This window comes from Myodes glareolus, chromosome 15, assembly GCF_982192425.1.
Source record: "Myodes glareolus chromosome 15, mMyoGla1.1, whole genome shotgun sequence".
NCBI classification, from domain to species: domain Eukaryota; kingdom Metazoa; phylum Chordata; class Mammalia; order Rodentia; family Cricetidae; genus Myodes; species Myodes glareolus.
Window position 1 is genome coordinate 39,779,433 of NC_142040.1, and position 24,201 is coordinate 39,803,633.

The 24,201-nt window shown below is 37.4% G+C and overlaps 1 protein-coding gene across 1 annotated transcript in view; it reads right to left on the reverse strand.

Annotated features, from left to right (window-relative positions):
- The window catches only part of Mtrex (Mtr4 exosome RNA helicase), a 63,708-nt gene that overhangs the window by 11,686 nt on the left and 27,821 nt on the right, over window positions 1–24,201 (reverse strand). The window contains exons 16-24 of the mRNA XM_087896890.1: window positions 21,202–21,352; window positions 15,134–15,306; window positions 14,565–14,633; window positions 13,941–14,069; window positions 10,776–10,886; window positions 6,083–6,271; window positions 4,151–4,314; window positions 2,079–2,184; window positions 45–101 (exon numbers count right to left, since the gene is read on the reverse strand). Of these exons, the coding sequence (XP_087753016.1) occupies window positions 45–101; window positions 2,079–2,184; window positions 4,151–4,314; window positions 6,083–6,271; window positions 10,776–10,886; window positions 13,941–14,069; window positions 14,565–14,633; window positions 15,134–15,306; window positions 21,202–21,352 (1,149 nt within the window). The remainder of the gene's footprint in view (window positions 1–44; window positions 102–2,078; window positions 2,185–4,150; window positions 4,315–6,082; window positions 6,272–10,775; window positions 10,887–13,940; window positions 14,070–14,564; window positions 14,634–15,133; window positions 15,307–21,201; window positions 21,353–24,201) is intronic.

Here is a 24,201-nt window from a genome sequence, read left to right on the forward strand (position 1 = left end):
CAAAGCCACGATTAACCTGACAATCTTCTATATCACTACCTTACCTGCATTTGTCGAAGTGGTCCAGCCAACTGTTCTGTTAGTTTGGGCATCTCACTAGACTGTGATAAAGAAAAAGAATATAAACTATGAAAACCTGAGCAAGTACTACTTGCTTGCTGAAATGAAACAACACTTTTTATATTCTTTCACCCCAAATTCTAAGACTTAGACCGTTATTATTTTGGTTTTCACGCTCACAATCAGTACCGTCATCACCAGCAGTGACACTTGAGAGAACACTGACTGTGCACTTGGCCAACTGTGCTAGCCAGCAGTTCCTAGGAATACAAACAGAACCACGGAAGAAGCAAATACTATAAACATTAGTGTAGCTATCAATAGTTTAATCATAGCTTAATTATGAAAGTTTAGCTTATAGGAAAGTTTATATAGTAAAAATGTAGGGTGAGTATTTAAAATACTGTGCCTAATTTTATTTTTATCAAGGTATTTCTAATTGTTTAATTAAATACAAGATAGTTCCAAGTTTAATTCAACTTAATACTTTTTGTATTTGCTATATACCTGAGGTTGGCCTTAAACTTAGAGATCCACCTGCATTTGCCTCTTTAGGGCTGGGACTAAAAGCATATGCTACCATGCCCAGCAGACTTGAATACTGCTCTTCTCAATAGTAAAATTTGTTAACTTCTAATTTAGATAACACAATTTAATCTATCATTATAACCAGGTAAATAAAGACAAGCTACTTGAATTCTCTGAGGAGATAAAAGTATGTGTCAAGATAAAGAAATACTCATATCACAGCATGTATTGGGTTGTCAAGATTTAAAGAAATGCCAAAGTGCGCGCGCGCATGTGTGTGTGTGTGTGTGTGTGTGTGTGTGTGTGTGGTAAAAACAGGTGCAGAGGCTAGAGGCTGTTCTTCAAGTGTTGTGTAGATTCCCGCTTTCCTGCCTTGTTAGCAACAGGGTTTCTGTCAATGTCTTAGCTAAGGTTAGCTGTCCTGCAAGTTTCCTGAGATTCTTCTGTTTCACCTCCTATTTCCCATGAATGCTAGGAATTCAGGTACTTGCAATATGAGGCCTGGCTAATAGGTTAACATTTTAAAAGGCAACTATAGAGAAGTTGCAATATCATCTGCATAGTATACAGGGCTTAGTTTTGGTTGGTATATGTGTGTAAACACATTTCGTAAGAAATCAACCATATTTTATACCACCACTGTAAAATTAAAAGCATATCAACATGACTAGTAAATAGGGAAAACTACATAGGGTGACAGGGAAGGAATGCAAACATGCTAACTGCCATGGACAGAGCATCCATTCGTGACCAGTTCATCCACTCTGGCCACCCAGGTGGAAGACACTGGTCCTCATCTGACGAGGGTAAATGGTGCTCTCTGAATGTACAAATTTGTTCCTTCACTTTCATTTAGGTATCAATTCAAATTTCATACTGGGGAGGGCTTTTCTATTCCTACATATTAAAACAAGAACCTGAAGCATCAGGTATTTTCACCCAGCTCTTCTACATCTTCATTCACTCACACCTAGGTCACTAGAGCCAAAGCTTCTGCTGCATCTCCAGTGTCCAGATCTATGCACTGTAAACACTGGGTGTTTAATCAATTTTTATGGAGGGCTGGAGAGATGGCTCAGAGGTTGAGAGCACAGGCTGCTCTTCCAGAGGTCCTGAGTTCAATTCCCAGCAATCACATGGTGACTCACAACCATCTATAATGAGATCTGGTGCCCTCTTCTGGTATACATAATAAATAAATCTTTAAAAAAATAAATTTTTGTGGATACTTGATCTTCGTATTTGAAAGATTTATGTACAATTATTGCAGAAAAAAATAAGAACAATTTTAAAAACATTTAAAAATAGAAGTATGTTAAGTATATTTCATCTAATATATCAAAGTATTCATTATAACTATTCTTTGTGGCATGACATCATATGATATATAAACATGAATTGAGTCTTATTATTAATGAATATCCATTATACTATTTATTCAAACTATATGATGTGTGAATAAACAAAGCATACTATATATACAAACTCACATTCTCTTGAAACACAAAACAGCTCAATAGTGCAGTTGCCTGTTCTGCAGAAAGGTCATTGAAAAGCCCATTAAACATCATCTCTGTTAGAAGGAGCTCGTCAGCACTAAAGAGAGAATAAATTTCACAAGTCAGAAGATAAAGACATATCTTTAATGGGTAGTTATTAATTAAAATAAGTAATTTAATCATGAGGAAAAATCAAGAAGTACAAATTTGTAAAAAAATGATAAACCTTTCTATTTGTCAACATATAAACAGTACAAGACACATTGTCAGGAAAAATAATACTGCTTATGACTTTCAAATGGGGGCAGTCAGGCTAAGGCTTCTAAGCTATTTATAACGTCTAAGGCAGAAAACATTGGTCATGATGGAAAATAGATGGATTTTAAAGATGGACTGAAAACTTATTCTCTGAAGTGGGTCTCAACAGCATCTCCTATTCTACATCATCTTCTACAACTGCACTGTCCATACAGGCTGCCCCCTGTGTAAGTGACAACTTCAACTTAAAGTACCAAACTGTGTCGACTCCCCATGGAAGCCCTTATCTGTTGAAGGATTAGATGGGGGGTGGGAGGAGTAGGAGGGAAAACTTTGGATGGAATGTAAAATGAAGTTAAAAAACTAAATTATTAATTAAAAAATATATACTTTAAAATTCAGTTCTCTATGTTGAGCCACCATTTTAAGTGCTAAATCCTCACACATGGCTAAATGAACAAACACCTTACAGAACAGTGAAGATACAGAACATTTCAAGCATGGAAAAGAATTCTATAGGATAGCTGCTACTTTCCTATTAAGAGATGGAACTAATTATTTTCTACTTGAATCTAGGAGCATTTGTGACTCAAATGTAATCAAAGGACTGTGACAGATGTACTGCTGTAGAATTGCTAAACTGAGTTACAAAACACCATCAGAAAACACGACACAACACCTCACGCTGGCGTCCTAAGCCTCCACACACTCCATGTGATTAGGGCCACCATTCTGAGTCACTCATGCTGTGAGGACACCCAAACTGGCCCATATAGAGAGGAAGAAAGAGGGAATGGAAGGAAGGTGGGAGGAAGCAGAGAGGATGAGAAGGGAGAGAATAAGCAAGCTCCATTTATTCCAATACTACTCACTTTTTCGAGCCTCCTAGTATATTACCATCGTATTGTGATGGGAGTGGGGAGTGGATATCCTGAGGTAGAACCATGAGACCAAACCATTCCCGAACTGCTAACTCAGAACTAACAGTAAAATAACTATTGTTTGGAATTATAACAATATGGTGAAAGATTACCCAAGCTAAGAACAACACAGCTGTCCTTTAGTACTGTGAGTCCTAGGATTACCCTGTCTCCCGCCCCCTCCCCCCAGCCCAAGGTTGCCAGCATCTGAGAATGTTCAAGAGCCTTATAACCTTAGTCAGTCTTCACACACACTTTAAAGTCATCTCTCTTACTTACAGCACCTAGGACAACGTAAATGTAATGTGAACAGTTGTACCATACTGGCAGGGGACAGGGACTAGGTAAAAGGACTACACATACACATTTACTTTTTTCCAACACAATTTTCTACCTACAAGTGAGCTCAATCTGTGGATACAAAATAGAACTGGCACTGCATTTCCAAATTTAAGTTCCAGCCTAAAATAAGTCAATGTGGCAACTTACTCTTATCCCCAAACGTGAGTAACCCTGCTCACTTGTGCTCCCTCCATATATATATATGAATGAACTGGAGTTAAGTGTCAAGGTGAAAAATTTTTAGAAAACAGCATACAAGCTGGTATATAAACTAAGGTATGATTTGTAAAGTTATAAATATAAATTATAAAGAATCTCAACATACACAAAAAAAGTGTTTCACAGAAAATAGAGCAAAAGGCTAGCTAGAAGTACCTACATTAATTACCGAGATTCAATAGTTCTAATTTCTCAACCTCTTGGTCCAAACTGTATATAAAATGGAAAAGCACAATAACACCGTCCTTTTTAAGACAGCTGTTTCCTGACGAGTGTTGTCATGTGAGACAGAATAACTTTAGCAGTCTCTGCAGAACATTTTACCTGCTTATTTCACAAGCTACACGTCCTTTCATCTCTATTACGTCAGAAGACGTAGCAAAGCCCAACCTCCTTAAAACACGTTTGCGACATTTGAGTTCATCCATTTGCAGGACGGTTCTTGCTTTCTTCAATTCTCGCTTTGCAGATTTAATATCTATTGCAATCTAGGGCATACAAAAGTAAGGCAATTTAATAATAAACTGAGTAGTATAACATGGAAAAAAAAAACACCAAAAAGGAGTTTATAAGGCCACCTGATTGAGAGAGTGTGTGGGCTATAGGGGTTTAGATGCAATACCAGGAGAGGAAGGGTGTACCTGAAAAGATCTTCAACACTAACTAAAATGTTAAACATGTGGAAAATACAAAATACCCACGTTAAAAAATTAGCTATTATTTAATACACAGAAACAAATATCTTTTTAAAATAAAATGTGCCTTTAGTTTTAAATGAATTTTAAAATCAGAAAATCAGTAAATATTACATATTTTTTGTGGCCAAGAAAATGGTTCCACGAAAATAAGAAAACAGTATTTTGAAAAGGAGGATTTAAATGCAGAAAAGAAAGCCCAAGGAACATTTAGGGGTTAAAAAGATGGAATTTCAACCTCGGAAGCTCTATATACTGCTAAATCTTAAGGGTCAATGAAGGAGAAATGATAAGGGATGAACAGTCATGTTTACTCTCAGGTTACCGTGTGCTCGGTTTCAGTGAGTTCTGTCACTCCTGTGCTCTTCAGTGAGGGTAGGGTGCATAAGCAAGGTCTGGAGTTCACTCCCCAGAATAAGATAGTAATTTAATAACTGAAATTTTAAAGCAATCCCAAAGATAACAATATATCTGTATTTTACTGACAAGGATGAGACATTACTACGTAAAGAGGTTAAGGTCTTTAACAGAGCTCCTGAGTAATCCTAATTTAATTCAGCAACTGATAAGAATCTAGTGCTAGAACCGATGAAGTGTCATGTGCTGTACTGTAGAAAGTAGTGATTTCTCTGCTAGATCACTGCGTGTAAACTAACATAACTATCAGACCTCTCAGAAAAAAAAAGAAATATTCTAGGATTTCTTTAACTGAGATGCCTATATGAGCAGAGCCAAACACTACGGTAAAAACTACAAGAGTCATAAAACTTAAGTTAGAAAAAGAGCCCAGCACTCAGGAGTGCAGCGGCAGAAAGATCTGTGAGTTCAAGGCCAGCCTGGTCTACACAGTAAGTTCCAAAGCTACAGAGAAACCCTGTCTTGAAAAACCAAAAGAAGAAAGAAAAAAGAGAAAAGAGCCCAGCATGCAAGACCATTTTGTAGTAAGACCATTTATACCTTGAGCATAATGTTGAAATGACACTGTAGGCACACTGAGTAGAATAAAATTCATTCCATTGTTTTCCTTCAGGTGACCACTAACAGTATTTACATAAGTGAGCTATCCTGAATCTCTACTGTATTCTGCTGCCCTAGATCTCTGTGCGAATCCTAACTTGCTGGCAATGGATGAAAGCTCCAGCGCTTCTAGTTTATTTAAAAGACAGACGATAAAGAGAGGACAAGATAATAACATATTTAATAGAATACTAACTACTATTAAAAATTGTTTTTGGGAGCTAGAGAAGTTGGCTTGGTGATAAGGACTTGTTGCTCTTGCAGAAGACCTAAGTTTGGTTCCTCACAGTCACATGGCAGCTCACAACTAACCATGACTGACTCAGAAAGGAGGCAGAGTCAGAGAGAAGCCATGAAGCCCTGCCAGAGACAGACGCTGGAACTTTAGCAGATAAGCCACAGCCACGTGGCAACTGACTCCAATTCCAGGGGATCCAATATCCTCTTCTGGTCTGCTCCAGCATCAGGCATGCATATGGTACATACATATAGGCAAAATTTATACACATAAAAATAAATCTTAAAAAAATTATTTCCGCCATACCTGTGCTTTTTTCTCACAAAGTGTATACACGGTTTCCAAATTTGGATCATTGTGAAGTGGATGAGAATACATTCGATGCTCAAAAGCCTCTACTTTCTGAATGACTTTTTTTAGTCCTTGATCTTGAATGCCCATATCATCAATAGGATCTAACAAAGGAACACCATCAGGAAAACGCTTCTGAACTTCCTGAAATAAAAATGTAAAACCAATTAACAAGATGAGACTAAACCACTATTTCCTTTTCTGTCTTTTCTATGTCTATGGCCATAAAAAGGACTTGACATATATTTTCTCCACTTAAACCAGAGAGCAGTTTACCATGGCATTTGTTTTTGAAAACCTTCATTTTGGGGGAAGTGGGGAGGGGGCAGGATAAAACAAAGTTTCAAACTCGTAATCCTCCTGTTCAACCTTCTGAATTCTGAATTACAGATATATTCTATCAGTTTGAAAATTCCTTTTCAATTGCTACACTAAGACTAACCGCTAACAGAATGTATTATAATCCACTAATATAAACAGCACTGTAGTGTAATCCATTAGTTTTGGGCGTGGCATGACTTTACTGGTAAAACCACTTCTGTATATTTATGCCATTGTAACATCTTGGCATCTTATGTAACTATATTTCCTATCATTTATGTGGGAAATTCAATTTTTACACGATTTGGAGGCATGGGTTTTTTCTAGATAGGACACTACTGAGCTAAAAAGGCTCCTTTTGCTAACTATGTCACATGATTCATGATGAAATATGGAATTCCCCTCTGTATGCTGTGAATACCATTGGTGAATAAAGAAACTGCCTTGGCCTGTTGATAGAGCAGGACTTAGGTAGTTGGGAAAAAAATAAACTGAATTCTGGGAGAAAGGAGGCAGAGTCAGAGAAAAGCCATGAAGCTCTGCCGGAGACAGAAGCTGGAATTTTAGCAGGTAAGCCACAGCCATATGGCAATACACAAATTATTAGAAATGGGTTAAATTGATATGTAAGAGTTAGCCAATAAAAAGCTAGAGCTACTGGGCCAGTGATTTAATTAACACAGTTTCTGTGTGACTATTTCAGGGCTAAGCAGCCAGGAACTAACTAGCAGCCTATTACAACAGATCATGAGTTCAGAGAATGGATAGCTCACTGGCTGGTTATTCCACCCACTAGAATTCAGTGTTGGTGACTTTGAAGGTCAGATAAAATGAGACTAGGTAGGAACTATCCCACATGCACTGGGCCCTGGGTTCCATCCTAAGTATGGTAAACACAGAGTAGTACAGACTAGCTTAGTGGTGGTGTGCACTTGCAGTCCTAGCTACTTGGGATGCTAAAGCATAGTGCTTACTTGAGCTCAGGAGTCTGAGACCAACCTAATTAACATACTGAGGCCTTATCTCAGAAAGGGAAGCACAGAAAGAGTAAAACATCTTCTGCAATGCTAGCTTTGTCCCTGAGACTCGATGGTGATGGTAGGAATGACTGAATTTGCCATTGAGTGCCTGGTCATGGGGGCTACCTTCAACTCTAGCAAAGTATGACACTGTTGCCATCAATGACTCATCTCAGGCCCCATGTCTGTGATGGGTACAAAACCAACACAAGTATGACAACTCACTCAAGACTTGTCAGCAATGTCTCCTGCACCATCAACTGCTTAGATCCCCTGACCAGGGTCATCATGACACCTTTGGCATGACTTGTGACCATAATCTATGCCATCGCTGTCAGAAGACTGTGCATGGCCCATCAGGGAAGCTGTGGTGCTGCCCAGAACATCATCCCTGCATTCATTGATGCTGCCAAGGCTGTGGGCAAGGTCATCCCAGAGCTGAGTGGGAAGCTCACTGGCATGGCTTTCTGTGTTCCTACCTGAAATATATCCACTGTGGTTGACATGCTGCCTGGAAAAAGATGCCAAGTATGATGACATCAAGAAGATGATGAAGAAGGCATTGAAGGGCTCATTAAAGAGCATCGTGGGTGCCGGGCAGTGGTGGTACACGCCTTTAATCCCAGCACTCAGGAGGCAGAGGCAGGAAGATCTCTGTGAGTTAGAGGCCAGCCTGGTCTACAAGAACTAGTTCCAGGACAGGCTCCAAAGCTACAGAGAAACCCTGTCTCAAAAAACCAAAAACCAAACCAAAACAAACAAACAAACAAACAAAAGCATCCTGGGCCATGATGAAGACCAGGTTGTCTCCTGAAATTTAACAGTGAGAGATGCCTGCTCTTCCACCACTGGTGCTAGAGCTGGCACTGCTCTCAATTAGAATTCTGTAAACTCATATCCTTAAATGACAACAAATGTGCTACAGAAACAGTGGTGGCCTCGAGGCCTGTATGTCATCCAAGGAGTAAAAAACCTTGGACCACCCATTCCAGCAAGAACAGAGAGGAAGAGAGGCCCTTGGCTTCTGAGGAGTCCCTGCTACTATTCAGCCCCCAACTGAGCATCTCTCTGTAGTTTCTACTCCAGACCCTGAGAACAAGGGGAGGGGCATAGAGAGCCTTACTCTCTTGAATATCATCAACAAAGTTCACTATACCCCTCTTCCAACACACACACAAAGAATAAAAACGAAAAATACAAAGGGTTCAGAAACGTGACTACTGCGATCAGAAATAAGCTAATAATGGAAGTTGTTTCAAGAAGCTAGTTGGGGCTGGAGAGATGGCTCAGCGGTTAAGAGCATTGCCTGCTCTTCCAAAGGTCCTGAGTTCAATTCCCAGCAACCACATGGTGGCTCACAACCATCTGTAATGAGGTCTGGTGCCCTCTTCTGGCCTTCGGGCATACACACAGACAGATTATTGCATACATAATAAACAAATAAATGAATGGATGAATGAATAAATACATATTTTTTTAAAAAAGAAGAAAGAAATTGTTTGCTTTGAGCATACAGCAATTACCAGACAGGTTTGTTCAAAAGGGAGGGTGTGTCACTACTAAGTCATATAATCTTATTCATGAACTTGAATATTAGGAAACTGAGTTATAGGCTGAAGTATAAAGACAGAGCAATTCTAATCTTTTGTTTTGTTTTTGTTTTTCAAGACAGGGCTGCTCTGTAGACCTGGCTGGCCTCTCTCTGTCTCCCAAGTGCTGGGATTAAAGGCATGCACCATCATGCACAGCTAAAATGTACAAAGAGGCAAAGAGAACTCTCTAGTCCTCACATGAAGGGGTTCTTCCGGCACACGCATCTGCCTTGTGAACAGGGACTGAGAAAACCAAGAGAACCAGCCTATTCTGTGTGAACAGGAAACACGAGATCTGTGAGGGTCCTACGGAAGCTAAGGTCAAAGCAGAGCATGGCCTATACCAGGGTGCTTTAGCAAGTAAGATAAATCTGGGAGCTGGTAATTGATTTCAAAAAAAAAAATAATAATAATTCATTTCAACTTACGTTTAAACAGAAAAATACAAGCTTATTTCTAAAGAACTAGGTAATCATTTTTCCCCAGACAATAGCAATATTTATGCTAACTAAAAAAATCAAGTGTTTTTGTGTTCAGCTATGGTATTATTATGAGTTATTAGAAAACAATTCATTGAAATGCTGTATTTCATTATACTTCCAAGATCTATTTATTTGCTAACAAACTGGTTCATTACAGTTTTGTCTTTAAGAATATTTTCTTGCCTGGTGGTGGGGCGAATGCCTTTAATACCATCACTTGGGAGGCAGAGACAGTCAGATCTCTGAGTTCAAGGCCAGCCTGGTCTACAAGTGCAAGTTCCAGGACAGGCTTCAAAGCTACAGATATTCCAAAGAGTATTTACTTAGAATAATACGTCTCCATATTTTTATTTATTTATTTATTTTAATTTTCAAGAAAAGCACATATTTTAGAAGTCTATGGATCACAACTTAAAAGTTTGTACTCTAAGGGCTGGAGAGATGGTTCAGCAATTAAGAGCATTTGTTGCTGAGTACCCAGGTTCAATTCTTAGTAGTCACATGGTGATTCACAACCATCCAATCTTCTAGTTCCAAGGGACCCAACCTCCTCCTCTGACCTTCACAGGCATGTTTACATACATTCAGGCAAAATACTCAAATAGATTAAAAAAAAAAATCTTTAAGAAGATTCCTACTCTAAAATGAAAGCAATGTATTTATCATTGTTTTCTCAAATTCTAGAGAGCTTCTCTGTATAGTAAGGTATAGTAATTGCTAATCAACTGGTTTTAGCCAATTTTTTCATTTATTTCTAGCAGAAAATAAAAATTTTGAAAGTTGTATTTTTCCTAATGAAAATAAAGCATTTATTTTAATTAATTAATTTATTTTTGACTTTTATGAGATAGGGTTTCTCTGTGTAACCACCCTGGCTGTCCTGGAACTTGCTCTGTAGACCAGGCTGATCTCAAACAGAGATCTGCCTGCCTCTGCCTGCAAGTGCAGGGATTACAGGTGTACACCACCACCACCATCTATTCAAAGCATCTTAATGAATAAAAAATCCTATTTCTCATAGAACAGTGAAGATGAATGGTACAGTTTATGAGTCTTCCTTTGGTTATATACATTGATGCTGTGCTCAGAACAGATCTGCAATGACTCATTTTATAAAGCAAACTCATTATGTGTTTATAGTTTGTCTGAAATATATTTAAAATCCTCTCAGTCATTTTTAGGTAAATCGTATTTATGTAAGATTTATATTTAAGTTTTAAACTAACATACATACCTGTATGGACTTTAAAACACTCTGTCTGTTGTCCACAGGCCGAAGGTCTTTCGGGATGTAAAGCCTAACAGTGCTGATGGCAGACAAGAGATGCACCAAAACTGGGACAACCTACAAAATGTCATAGGAGACTACAGATGAATTCCACGTTTCCAGTTATGTCCTACACTTGCATCCGTCAAAGGAAGTAGCACTTACAGTATGTCACAGATGAACTGCTTACCACTAAAGTCTAAACCCTAGTATGTAAAAACTACTGCAAATCATTATAGTCACTCAAATGTTACATTAAATAAAGACCCTCTCTTCAGAGTCTAACTTATTCATGTTTGTATTCTCACTACTTGGCACTTTTAGAAACATCAGCACTACAGATGAATGCCCCTGTGTAAGAGGGTTAGAGAGCCCAGGAAAGAACATAAGGTTCCAGATGGAGTGAGATGGGGGAAGAAGAAAGGGCTCTTTAAAGAGGAAGAAATGCATTCCCTTAAACATCATCTTCCAGAACACACATTTTCCCCATGCTTTCTCCAGTTAAGTATGCCTTCCCTCACCGACAAATACATTTTGTTTCTTTGACTGCTATAACCTGGAAGGCCTAAATCCATGAGCAGCAAGGCAACCATTTCCTAAGCTCACATCTGTCAGTACTTAGTCTTCTGTAGCCATACTATATTCATAGTTATGGTCCCCCAAAAGACTTACTGCCTTATTGACAACAAAGACCTGAGTAAAGCATTGGCCTTATTCAGTAGAAATAGTATGATTTTATTACACATTCTATACTTAAGATCACATGTGTTTGAAGTCAGCCTTCAGGTAGCTCCAGCACCCTGGACAAACTACCTAACTTTTTCTATGTTTCAAATCTCTCATCAAAAAATGTGTTGAATTATTATGCATAAAATAGTTCAGTATGTATCCTTAAGTTTAGGAAAAGGAACACCTTAAGAGTTCCTTATTAGAAATATCAAGTTTTGAGGCCAGAGAAATGGCTCAGTGTGTAAATGGTTCAGTATGGACTGCTTCTGCACAACCTCTTCTAACACTAGCTCCAGGAGACACAACACCCTTTCCATCCTTCAGAGGCAACTGCACTGGTACATACACTCATGTGTTCAGTGTACACAAAACTAAAACATAAATCTTAAAAAATAAAACCCAGGAAAATTTCTAGTTAGGGATCAAAGGCTTCAAAATGAAATAAATAGGTTTCATGTGTGGAAGCATGATGACCCTGAGTTTTGTTTCCAGCAAACATGTAAAAGCTGGCACAGAGCCAGGTCCTTGTAATTTCAGTGCTGAAGAGGCAGAGGCAGGAGGATCCCTGCCATTTCTGGATCAGTGAGCCTTATGTTCAGTTGAGAGGCTGTCTTTAAAAAATATCGTAGAGTACGCTGGGCAGTGGTGGTGCACACCTTTAATCCCAGCACTGGGGAGGCAGAGGCAGGTGGATCTCTCTGTGAGTTCGAGGCCAGCCTGGTCTACAAGAGCGAGTTCCAGGGCAGGCTCCAAAGCCACAGAGAAACCCTGTCTCGAAAAACCAAACCAAACCAAACCAAACCAAAAAAAAAAAAAAAAAAAAAAAAAAGAAGGAAAGAAAGAGGTGTCTATCCTATACTCACCTCTATCCACATACAAACATATGAACACATGAAACACACACACACTAAACTGCTCATTTCCACTAACTGGGGAACAGACTATTAAAAAGTGACCTAGAATTACACAGGCCAATGTTTGAGTATCTAACTTATGTTGGATGGATTCTATGACAAACAGTACCATATATTTGTCACCCTGGGAAGCCCTTTCTTCTAGGGGACATGACTAAATATAGTTTTCTAAGTGTTGACAAGATTGTCTGCACCCTGACTCTACATTCCCATTCACTTCAGCTTCCTTCCATGCCAGGACAGTATAAATTGAAATAAATAGAATTTTTAAAGCATCATTAGAAGCAGAGGAAAGAGCCTCAGTTTGTACAAGGTTTACTGAAGACTTCTCTGAAGAGGCTTTTTAGTGAATTAAACCTAAGGTCAACAAGACTTCTGGTACCAAGTAAAAGAGGTATGCTTTATAAAACTGGGGCCTATAAACAATGGAAGACAGCAATTAGGCTTCAGCTAAAATGCTAGGACAAATAAACAAAGAAGTCCACTTTTATAGTAATAAATATAGCCATGATTTACTACCAACATCTTCCTGGGAACAGAGACCCATGAGATGAGTGCCACACATCTGCTCTGTTCAGTTACAGGAGCTTCTAAGGTCCTTCAGGTACAGAATATGCACCAAAGGAGGAGTTCTAGCCTCTTTAACAGTTAGGTAGTCAGTAGGTGCAGGAAGTGCTGGAAAACTAATAAAAATGTCTTTTTATGGTAGAATTCTAGAGAACAAACTAGAAGCGTGGTGGAGCAAGCCTTTAATCCCAGCACTCGGGAGGCAGAGGCGGGCGAATCTTTGTGAGTTTGAGGCCAGCCTGGTCTACAAGAGCTAGCTCCAGGACAGGCACCAAAGCTACAGAGAAACCCTGTCTCGAAAAACAAAAACAAAAACAAAAACAACAAAAAAAACCAAAAACAAACTAGAACACTGAAGAATAGATATCAAACGACAGGCAGTATTCAGAATTATAGACTTCTAACTCATTTAAAAATATTTAATATTAAATTGTCTTTAAACATTGCCAATTCCACATCCTATGATGATTTATTGGTCCAAATAAACAGTGGCAGATTTTATTTCCTAGAAACCATGTTTACTATAACACATTTCCTAAAAAACCTAGTCAATATACCTATTATTTACAAACAAAATTCTAACATGATGTTAAGCTTCAGACAGTTAGAATCTCTGTAATAAGATTTTACTAATAATTATCTTACTTATACCAATATAAAAATAGAAGGTATATAGCTCAATGGTGAGCACTTGCCTAGCATGCATCATGCACAGGACCTTGAGAGCAAGCCCTACTAACTGGGAGAAAACCACCCACAGCAAACAAGTGAGTACTTCATATAGTAAGACAAGTGTTCTTGAAATTAATTTTTCTTGTGTCTCATCCTTTTCATATGTGTTACATTTAATTGAAAGCTTACCTAAACTAAATAACTTTAAGAAAGCTTATATAATAAATCTGAAGATGAAAAACTCACAGACCTGCATCTCTCCTTTCTCGTCAGGTTTTGCTGGCTTTGCTGCCTCAGTTGCAGAATTTTTCAAGCTCTCTTTGCTGCAGCGCAGCAGCACTTCTACCACATACAGAGGGTCCAGTTCTCCAGAATTAGGCTAGGAAAGCAGATAAAACAGGCAAGTGCGTTAACTCTGTGTGTGAACGAGGCTATTTTCTCAAAATTTAGCATTATTACACACACAGTTCAGAAAATGCTCACTGCATAAGGCTCTCTCTGTGTCCCTCAAAGCACTCCTGCCGATGGCAAAGCAAAAGAGTAACTCAGATGTTTATTAATTCTAACTTAATATCAATCATCATGACTACTTGTAACATCAAATATCACTTGCAAATTTCCAATTAGTGTGCAAAAATTAAAAAAGCAACAAAATCAGTAAGGCATCAAAAATCTAGCTCTATGAAATAAAATACGATCTTATTAATTTGTTAAAAGAGTGACTACTCTTGAAATTAAGTCTATTATTATTATTATTATTATTATTATTATTATTATTTAGTTGTAGTAGGTAACAATCTGATGGACTCAAAAAGGAGAAATGTGAACTCATGAAATTAGAAACCCCCCATAACTCTTCAAGGGCAAAGTTTACCTTAACGTTTGACTTTTTTGAGAAATTCACTACTACACCCCAGCCAAAATCATCTCCTTCATTTTTCACCTGAAAACAAGCAAGCAAATAAACAGTTTTTATATTGAATATACAATTGTAGCCTTCTATATCTACTTACATTATAGGCTAATAAAATTTTTGAACTGTCCTAATGCTTTTAAAATATCACAAGGTACCAATTTTATATTAAAACGAAACAGAAACACACAACACTAGATTCACCAGCTCTCAGAACTGCCATAGGAACCTCTCAACTGGAAAACAAATGCGAAAACACAACATTGTTCTCAGAATATTAGATATTTTATATCTAATGATTTAAGGCTTAAAACTGGCTCATTTTAGATAGCATTCCATAGTCAGAAAACTGAAGTGTTGCTAGAGGCCTTCATGCAAACAACTAAACTGGGACAATGTCAGACAGGTGAAATGATGGATCCTAGTCATATCCTATAGCAGGAACATTTTGTCAATATAAATAAATCTTTAATCAAAACATTTTAAGATACTGTAATATATACATAATTTATTCAGAAACTATGGCATACCTTTACCAAGCGACCTGGCTGTAGAAATGGTAAGCAGTATTTTGGCTTATGAATATATTCTTCAATCTCTTTCCCCAATTTGGCAAGTTGTTGTCTAATCTTGTAATAGATAACCACATTTTCTTCATTGGGGATCACTATTTTATTATACTGCTCTTCTGAGTTCTTGACCTCTGTAAATAAAGCACAGACGAAGCTATAAAAACATTGCATAATTCACATACATTACACCCAAGACTAGTTTTCTACTTTGATTCTACAGAACAAAGCCAGTCACCAAGATTCTATCAACAGGAATTGTCTCATCTACCTTGTCTCTACTAAGAGTCACTTCATTGTCTTTCTGTAGCCGTTATCCTCTGTGCTAACCTAGTGTGTATGATTCTACTCCCTACTCTGCCCTTCTAGCATTAAGCTCCTTTCCAATGCAGTGTTAAAACATACTCACTTAATCATTACAGTTGGTGAATGTGTGCCCAACATTTACTCTCAGCTATTGTCCAAGGTGCTATAATAAATATGCATGGAGAATCTTTGTTTGAAAATGTTTTCAACTCAACCATGAGTCTTGAGCTGCTGGGTCATGTGTTAATTCTCTATTAAACCAAAGGAACTTTTTAACAATTTTCTGTACAAAATACAACAAAAATACCATTTTGTTGCGATATTATCTTTTTAAAAAGTCTGATCCCAGTTAGTGTGTGAAGTGGTTTTGAACTGTATTTCTCAGCAATGATGCTCAGCTTCCAACTATGTGCTTTTTACCATTTCTTTATGGTTTATCATTAGTTTATTAAACCCAGGGTCTTGCAACACTAGAAAAGAATACAACCATTAAGCCACACCCCTAGTCCATTTGTTCATTTTAAACTGAATTGTCTTTTGTTGAGTCCTAAGAATTTACTGTACATTCTATCTATGCTGTTTGAGTTTTCTAGTTTCAGCTCTTAACTTTTGAATTCATTTTTGTTCATAATGTGAGGTAAGTTCGAAACTTCATTCTATAGTTATTCTGTGCAAATCCCATACACAAGAGATGTTTGAATTTATATTGGACTATATTCTTTCCTTTGGATTTATATCGAACTTTTCTTTAACCTGTATTCTTCAAATTTTTAACTGAAGAAAAGAGAGGGTAAGAATAGTATACATAACTCACAAATCTTTCCTAGAGATTAATCGAAACAATATACAGAATATGCCTAGCTGACAGTTTAACACAGTGACTGTATTATTTGTCATTTTATTACCTTCAAACTTTGCAGAGTGCTCCCTAAGACAGTTGGGCTTTTGTGTTCCTGGTTACTTTTATATGTACAGAAACTGAATTTAATTCACTAAAGACTAGAACATCAGCACACATGATAGAAGGCAATTGCCGGGGGGGGTTGGAGGGGGGGAGCCCTGACAGTTTATAGAAGAGGATGACAAGATGGCTCAGTGGCTGAGTACGTGCTGTGTAAGCATGAGGATCTTGTTTAAATCCCTGGGACCCATGATAGGCACTTCTGCAACCCAGTGTAACAGGACAGAGACAGACGGATTCTGAAGGCTGCTGCTCAGCCAGGCTAGCCTAAAAAGACAAATCCTATCTGAAAAATAAGGTAGGGCCAGAAAGATGGCTCAGCAGATAAAGGTATGTGCCACTAATTCCGATGCACCCAAGTTCAATTTCCTGCATGTTGGACCCATGTCCCCCATGTATATCCCAGGACATGTGTACTACACTCCCAGAATAAATAAAGTAATCAGAAAAAAATAAAAAATAAAAAATGTGGAGTGCTAAGGAGATAGTTCAATCAACAAGAATGCTTGTTCCACACATAAGATGACCTGAGTTTGGATCTAACATCGACATAAAACACTAGGTATGGCCACTCATGCCTGTATGTAGTTCAGTGATATGGGAGAGAAACAGAAAGATCACTTGGGCATGATGGCCACCAGCACAGCAAAAGTAGTGTTTCAGGTTCCGTGGCAGAAGCAGTCTCAAGGGAAGTGAATAAGGCTAAGAGGAGGACACCTGATACCCACTCTGGTCTCCACACACGCCTGTATATACAAACACATGCACACACCAACAAACAAGAAAGTTGTCTATGTGGCCCCTACTGAAACAATCTAATTCAGTTTAAGGACAGGACAGCAGTTCCTCTTTAATTCTTTGGATGACAAGTTCCAAGACCCCCTAGTACATGCTTGAAATCACAAATAGTACAAAAATCCCTTGACTGTTCTATGAGTATAGTCTCTACCTCTCAGTGTGTTGCACTATATTTACCTGTTTCCTGTGGTACAGATGATTAAACACATGACACTGTGCTTGCTTGGAAAGCCCTCTATAACACTAAGTTGTAACTGTGGCCTTTTATGTGTGTGTGTATGTGGGGGTGTGGGAGTGTGTGTATATGCACATGTAGATGAACAGGTAAGCATTCCCATGTGGGTATATGTGGAGGCCAGAGGTTGACATTGGAATACCTTTATCACCTCACCATCTGTTTAACTGAGCTCAGAAATTATGGCACACTTCACCATGCCTGATAGCTTTTTACGTGGGTGCTCAGGATCTGAACTCAGTTCCTCACGTTTATACCATAATACTTTAACCACAGAGTCATCTCCTCAACCCTTTTTAAAATTATATGTAATATATATGTATATATATATATATGTATATATATTTACTGCCTCTCTATAAGTTGCCCTCACTGGTCTCAAGCTTGCAATGGTTCCTACTCAGAGTTCAGTCTGTTGGTATTACAGCCTGCCCAACACTCGGCTCACACTTCTTTCTGGGATACTGTGAGATGATCTTTACAAATTCTTTTTGGCATATCCAAATACCCAGCATCACTACTGCCGCACTTTGGAGTCATTATTAGTAAAGTAGGGGTCCTTGACTGCAAACACTGTGACAACCTAGCCTACTGAGTGACAAATGGGTATACACATGTACAGCGTGCACAACAGTCACCAAGGCTATCCATCCCACGGTGGACAAAGAAGATGAAATCACCACGTCCCTCAAACCAATGTGTAGTTAACAGTTAGCACATGAACTGTTTTGCTTACTATTTTCATTGAAATTAACAGTGGATGAATACAACTAAGGAAACTGAAAATGTACACCAGGTGAGAAAGTTACTGAAGCTTACAACCCAGTCACATGACCCAAGTTGGTGTCACTGTCAGTATGGGTACTATAATGAAGATCCCCAGTATTTTAGAAAACAGCATATAAAACACAGCTATAAACCCTTAGTTTGTATCCAAATGCTTCTTTAGAGAGGAGGGAGTTTGCTGACTGGTTGTTTAGCCTAGCTGAATCTGTGAGCTGCAGGTTCAGTATGACACTGTCTCAAAAGACAAGGTAAGAGAAGTGATAAGAGAAAATTCTCATGTCAGGCCCTGCCTCTCAGGACATGTATGGGTGAGCATACAGCTGCATACCACATGGACTTATATGCACAAGGTTTTTTTTTTCCTTCTAAATTAATGAACAATCTGAACCCAGCTAGATGCCATTATCAAGTTCTAGTTTTCTTTTTCTTTTTTTTCTTTTTTAAAGATTTATTTATTTATACAGTATCCTGCCTGTAGGCCAGAAGAGGGAACCAGGCCTCATTATAGGTAGTTGTGAGCCACCACAATTGCTGGGAATTGAACTCAGGACCTCTGGAAAAGCAGTCAGTGCTCTTAACCCCTGAGCCATCTCTCCAGCCCCAAGTTCTAGTTTTCTACAGTACCTGAAACATTTTATATGAAACTCTAAAATATTAAGTTTAAAGACCAGTATGTCAAAGTAAAGAAGTAAACAAAGCGAAGGGGGAAGAGAATCAAGAGGAGCAGAGGCAGGCGCACCACCATATCCGGTTTCTCTTGGTAGCAGTCTAAATGCAGGCTATGCATACAGGAACAGACAGCCTACTCGTGCATGGCCAGCACTCCCTACCAAGCTAAGTTCTCTACTGTAACCTCTTATTTGTTTCTATGAAAATGTGAAATTTCTATAATGAGGCAAAACTAATTTCCTTCTGTTTTTATACCTCCTTTATACAAAACCAAATCCAACATAAATTTAAACTTGATTTTTAAAAACATAGTTCTAAATGACAAGAATCCAATTTCTTTAAAAGTATAATTCTCTGAAAACAAAAACATACTTTTCCTAACTACAGTTTATCAAACACAAATAAATGGCATAGTGTAAAGAAATTAATGAAATGTAATATGTCCTGAAATTATAAACTTGCTACTAATTTTTTAAGGTGTTTCAAAAATTTACACTTTGCTTATGAAAATCTAAGTAAAAGTAAGGCTTAAAATCAGCTAGGGGGCTCTGGTGGGTAAAGGTGTTCACTTCCCAAGTCTAATGACTTGAGTTCAATCCCCAAGACCCATGTGGTGAGCAGAAATCAACTACCAAAAGTTGTCACCCGACCCTCAAATGTCTGCCACAGCTGGACACACACCTGACAGACAAGACACAGACAGACAGGCAGGCATGCAAGCACACACACACACACACGCACACGCACAATGAAGGTGATAAAAAAAAGGACACCCAGCTAGCTCAAGTTTTGTTAGCTACCTTTAGTCATTTTTTTTTTCAATTAAATGGTTATTGTCTATGTTGTCAACTCATTAAAAAGGAAAAACTCATGCTTTCAAAAAATAAACAAAAACAGCACTGGTTGATACTGAGAATCTCAATTTCACCACCAATTAAATGTGTACAACATTGATTTCTCTGGACTCTCAATTTTTACATCTCTAAAATGATGCCAAAGATCCTTCCAACATCAATGTGTACATTGAAGAACCTTTGTTAAACTAAAGCCGGAAGTATTAAGGATTGAAGAAATGGATTGTCATTGCAGTGTTAGTGAATACTCATGTGTGTACGTGTGTGAGAAGGGAAAATATTTTTAAGAAGGGACAATGAACTTGTTTTCAGGTTCGCAAATTTACCTCTCTAAGACAGGCATTATACTTCATGTAATCTCGGTTACTTTAAAAATCACTGAGTATCCTCTATAACGGCGACAGAAATAAATCTCTAACTTGCCCTTATTAAATAAATTATATCATTTTGAGTTATAAAACAATACTATGTACTCTTAAAAAAAATCAAATTTTAATTTGATACTTAAATTTTCAAAGAACAGAATTACTAGAAAATGTAAAGCATTTAACAGTTATGTATAGGGTTTTTAATGAATAATATCAATTTTAAATACCACAATTAGTATAAAAGTGCACATTAAGAAAGCAAGGTACAAGAACTATGAAGTAGTATTTGTGGTTGTACAGCTGTTCCTGTAAGAATGAAATATTTTGAAATTTCTCAATTCAAAACCAAATTAAAATACTGTATTTTCCTAATCATTCCCAAGGTTATAGCATTCTTTGTGTGTGTGTGCATATCATATGTGTGTGATAGGGGTGCATGTGCAAATGTGTGCATGTGTTTCAAAGCCAGAGTTGATGTTCCTTCCTCTATCGCTGACCTCTCTTTATTTTTTAAGACATGGATTCATAATGAACTCCATTCATTATGAACTAGCTAGCTAAAGTGGCCAGTCAGTGAACATCAGGGAATCCACCTGCCTCCTAGTGAATAAAACAAACAAACAAACAAACAAATCATGGATGCCAGGATCCCAATTCAAGTCCTCGTGTGTGTACAGTAGGTACTCTACTAAATGAGCCATCTCCCCAGCCTGTTACAGCGTCTTCTTGTGAGATGTCAAGAATAATATATTCATCTTATACATAAAATTTTATATTGAGCTTTTTGTTACACGATTATTCAAGGACATGGAATTTTGGATAAAAGATATATTAAAATCACAAATTACACTGTGGTTGATCCAACTATAAAAGAGTATCTTGTCAGAATTGTCTACATTTATTTTGAATGTTCTAGTCTATAAACGCAGAATACATTTCTACATTTTTTATCTTAATGGTCATGATTTGCTTTACTAGGAAAAAAAATAAAAAGATCAAAACAACGAGTAAGGCAGTCACATCCAGTTAAACAAATGAAATTTTACACTTACTCTCTACTACTCCTGGGATTGCTCTATAATGCTGAAACTGGTAGAAGGATTTTTCCAGCATGTACTCAGGATTAATTTCTTCTACTCGTAATAAGTTCAAAACCATATTATAGGTCAGATGGAAAGCACTATTCAGAGGATCAGCTGAGCCCTTAAAGAAAAAGCATGACAATTTTATACATTTCTGAAATAAATTTCCTAAGACTTTTAATATTCTTAATAATTTATCCTATACTAACAAATACAGGAATATACAAGCTCTATTTTTTTGGGGGGATGCACCAAAGCAAAGTGATAAAATAGTTCAAGTAAAGGGTAAATGAAATCAGTAGGAATAAAATCAGTAGGCTGTATGCAAAATATACTAAACTCTCTCTCCTTCCAAGCACAAAGTAGGATCGCCTTTCTGGTTTCCCAGTGGGTAGGATCAATAAATGTGGCGGAAAATGACATGTCATTATCTGACCACATGTTTAACTGCTGGTAGGAAAAGCTATATTCTTGTTCTTGGCGATGCTGACACTCCATCCGGCTGGCTCTTTAAGGATGCTAAGCAGAATCTGTTCTAATAACCTGTGAAGAGCATGGAGCAGGTCAGAGACATAAATAAACCTTAGGCTAATAAGGTTGAGATTAGTGACTATAGCACAACCTGGTGTATCATGACAAAATATACTAATATTACTGAGTGGTATCTGGATAAAAACAATACACTGGGAATTTGTGACATAAATGTGGGAATAAAAAATATTTCCCACATTACAAATCTTTCTCTGTTCTTTGGTAAATCCTTTTCACCTCCATAATGTATTTGTTACCAAAGAAGAGACAGGCTAACAACTAGACACTGTTTTGCTGTAGATTTTTTACTGTAGAAAAATGTTAACTTGCACCAAAGTTTTTATTCAAAATCTGCCTCAATTTCTAAACTCACACTGTGTATGAGAAACATTTTTTGTTCCTTATAAAATACTTTGCAAGTGTGAAAGCAACTGTATATCCATACAGAAGAATCATTAAATTATTTTGGATTCTTTTCTCAGTTCATTAACCCACTTCCATTCTTGGGAGTGCTTTTTCCTTTCTTAGTAAGTAAGTGGTATCTATTTCTCTTCCATGCCTAACTTTTTCCCCATCTCTCCTCAAGGTGGCTGCTAGAATTTTCACATAACATAAAGAATGAGCATTTTTCTCTTAAACACCCATAAACTAGTTGCAAGAGTTTGAAAAGACGAAACCCTTAGAAGATGCACACTGGAACACAGTTCTTACTATTTGTGCCACACAGCACTAACTGGCTATAAATAAATTAAACAAATGCTATTAGAGTACTTATTGGCCAACTACTGGGACTTCAGAATTTTAAATGTATAGAGAGAAATTTCTGAAGGATAGTATGTACTTTTCCTCAAGTTTTGTATGAAGTATTCCTAAATAAATAAAGAAAGAAATAAATAAAGAGCTACCTGCACTAGGGTACCAGCTACGATGTTTCTAAAACTCTGATTTTATCTACTTTAAAAAGAAGGCCCCAAACAGGCAATGTTAACAGGAAACCTATATTCATGGAAAAGAAATGCAGTTTAAAACAACTTCAGCTACTTTGAAATTCTACAAATTAGATCCTGTCTTTAATTTTCTTGCTTTTTTTCCTCTTATTACCTTCTCTATGAAATCTGGACTTAAATAAACAGCAAATACTTATTTCAGCTCATCTGAGCCATCTTTCTAACCCTGAAAACCTGTTCATAAAGAGCCACATAACATTAGTTCTTCATGGAAATTATGCAAGACTGAATCTTCAACTCTGCCAGATAAATTTATTGATAAGCGAAGAGTTACTAGCTTTTTAATGAAATAGTATGTTTCTCTGTCATTTTTCATCTGTTTTATGAACAGAAAATACAAAGTTTGGTATAAAGTATGTGGCTGATTTCAGTATCTGAATGTAGGAAATTGCTTGTCATATTTTTCGGCTGAACAAAATCATGAATCATAATGGAATTATATTTAGGATTATTTATTTATTGGCAGCATCATAAAAGAAATTGAACCCAGGGTGTTTAGGATGTTAACTACTAAACCCAAACATGGTTCAAGGCTCAGAGGTAAAGACCATTTGCTGTTCTTCTAGAAACGAGTTCAGTTCCCAGCAACCACACTGGATAGCTCTTACCCATCAGTGACTCCATTTCCAGGAGATCCAGCCCTCTTATGGCCTCAGGTACTTGCAAAGAGGTGGTGCACATACATTCATGCAGGCACACATACGACACAAGCACACAAATTTTTGATGATAATAGTATTACAAGTATTAATCATTGACACTGAAAATTAGATACCATAAGATCATGAAGTGACAAATGTCTATAGTCTCAGTTCTCAGAAAGTTAATGTAGAAAGGACTACAGTTCAACAGTAGTTACAGAAAAAGAACTAACAGTTGGATGCAAATATGATCAAGACACATTTTATAATATATAAAATAATCAAAGAATAAATAAAAAATAATTTCAAAAAGTGCTACCGGCCGAGTGGTGGTGATGCATGCCTTTAATCTCAGCACTCGGGAGGCAGAGGCAGGCGGATCTCTGTGAGTTCAAGGCCAGCCTAGTCTACAAGAGCTAGTTCCAGGACAGGCTCCAAAAGCTAGAGAAACCCTGTCTCAAAAAACCAAAACAAACAAACAAAAAAACAACAAAAAAGTTACCATATACCATATGACTTTCATATACAGAAGGATGAGCTTTGACATCACTCACATAAAAATGAAGAATATAGACTCAGTTTTGCTATAGTATACTATATTTCAAATTTTTCAAATAGTTCCTAAGTATTAAAAGGTAAACAGCATATTACATAGACACTAACATAAAACTATCATAACATGCTAAAGCTTCAGTTAAAGAAGCTAATGAGCTGGCAGTTAGTTAATACTGTGTTCTTAGTTGATGTTACATTTCTATTTCATTGGGGCTTTCATAACATCTAAGTGGAGAA